The sequence below is a fragment of the Aristolochia californica genome, unplaced genomic scaffold (genome assembly GCF_029961685.1).
Source record: "Aristolochia californica isolate CCGP_79_NKW_82.1479 unplaced genomic scaffold, dmAriCali1.0.hap1 SCAF_15, whole genome shotgun sequence".
NCBI lineage: Eukaryota > Viridiplantae > Streptophyta > Magnoliopsida > Piperales > Aristolochiaceae > Aristolochia > Aristolochia californica.
Genome location: NW_027181826.1, coordinates 2,574,818 through 2,576,654, shown reverse-complemented (window position 1 = coordinate 2,576,654; position 1,837 = coordinate 2,574,818). Strand labels below are relative to the sequence as shown.

Below are 1,837 nucleotides of genomic sequence, written 5' to 3'. Positions count from 1 at the left end.
ATGGGGAAGCTTCATGCAGTCGTTGTTCCCTTCCCAGCTCAAGGTCATGTACTGCCGTTAATGGAGTTATCCCATCGGCTCGTTGACCGGGGTTTCAGAGTAACATTAGTGTGCACAGAGTTTGATCAAGCGCGGATGGTGGCAGCTTTGCATAAGGAAACGCATCACAGTATTGATGGAATCTGCTTGGCAACGGTTCGAGACGGATTGGAGCCTGACGATGATCGAGGTGATGCGGGGAGATTGTGCAAGTTCATCCTTGACGACTACGAACAGTTATTGGAAGATCTCTTGAGAAAAATCAACGAGCGTGAAGAAGATAAGATTTCATGCGTCATTGCTGATCTCCACGTGGGTGCTGCATTGCTTGTCGCAAAGAAGATTGGAGTTCCTAGAATTGGATTTTGGCCTGCATCCGTCGGAATTTTAGTTCAATGCCTCCACATTCCCAAGCTGCTCGAGTCTGGAATCCTGGACTGCCATGGTAAAGATCATAATATTTCTTCTAGATTTTCAATATCATTTGCTAATTTAGTTAGAATATGGACGACTAATCTTTTTCTTCACAGGAGAGACCAGCCCCCCAAACCAAATAATCCAACTATCTCCGACCATACCAGAAATGAGTACAAGCTACTTTTCTTGGAATTGCTTTGGTGACCCAAGAATGAAGAAGGTCGTGTTTCAGTTGATGTCAGCGACTAGCCAAACTGTGACCCTTGTCGACGAAATTCTCTGCAACTCTTTCGCGGGAATTGAAGCAGCTGCTTTGGATTTAATCCCTCTGGCCATACCTATTGGTCCCTTGCTGTCTACCAACCGCGATGGGACGAAGCCCGTTGGTCACTTCTGGCCAGAGGACACCTCTTGCCTAAGCTGGCTCGACCAACAGCAGGACAGATCTGTTATCTATATTGCTTTTGGAAGCTTCACCATTCTCAATCAAACACAGTTTCAAGAACTAGCCGCTGGCCTCGAGCGAACTGGCCGGCCATTCTTGTGGGTTGTTCGGCCAAATCTGATGAGTGGATCTCCTGTTGTGTACCCAGAAGATTTTCTTGCCAGATTGGCTAACAGGGGGAAGATTATAAGCTGGGCTCCGCAACAAAAGGTGCTCTCCCACCCCGCGGTCGCTTGCTTCATGTCTCACTGTGGTTGGAACTCAACCACGGAAGTTTTGGGCAATGGAATTCCCATACTGTGTTGGCCTTACTTTGCAGATCAGCTCCTTAATCGAAAGTACATATGCGAGGTGTGGAAGATTGGGATGGAGTTACAAGCAGATGACAAAGGGATTATTACGCGGGAGGAGGTTCAGCAAAAGGTGAAAGATCTGCTTTGCGATGAAGGAATAAAAACAAGATCACTGAAGATGAAACAAATGGTTGAAGACACAGTCGGTAATGGCAGAATTTCGACGCAAAACTTTGATGATTTTGTCGAACGTATTAAACGCAGTAGTCCCATTTGTTCATCTTGCTTTGAAAATTGTTAATTCGGGGTCAGTGAGATGCACCAATTCAGCCAGTCATCAAGCTTGCCTTGAAATAATTTGAAGTCTAGGTCTGTATGACAAGCTTGTAACTATTAAATATAATTCACTGTATATATTGGCCAAATGACATCGACATCAAAAAAGCCTCAAGGGCCAAATCACATGTTGCATACAAGTAATTATGTCACTCAATTTGACCATAATAGCCAATTTAAAAAATGAATCCTTAAACAAATTATAACATGATACACTCTCTAGCCAAGACCTACACTTGGGACACAACAACAATCTAGGCTTTTTAGCATATACCTACACATGGGGGTTCTCACTACAATGAACTAG

At 44.3% G+C, this 1,837-nt stretch overlaps 1 protein-coding gene across 1 annotated transcript; it reads left to right on the top strand.

The window, feature by feature from the left end:
- LOC137952142 (UDP-glycosyltransferase 83A1-like) lies at window positions 1–1,495 on the top strand. Its single transcript, XM_068799211.1, has 2 exons — window positions 1–484; window positions 570–1,495. Exons 1-2 carry the CDS (start codon window positions 1–3, stop codon window positions 1,493–1,495), a joined length of 1,410 nt encoding a protein of 469 aa, XP_068655312.1.
- Window positions 1,496–1,837: the final 342 nt, after the last annotated feature.

What these genes read in the sequence shown, in the direction of transcription:
- LOC137952142 (XM_068799211.1), top strand. Translation starts at nt 1, where the DNA reads ATGGGGAAGCTTCATGCAGTCGTTGTTCCCTTCCCAGCTCAAGGTCAT. An exon ending in TGGAATCCTGGACTGCCATG is followed by an intron (nt 485 to 569) that starts GTAAAGATCATA and finishes TTTTCTTCACAG; the next exon opens with GAGAGACCAGCCCCCCAAAC.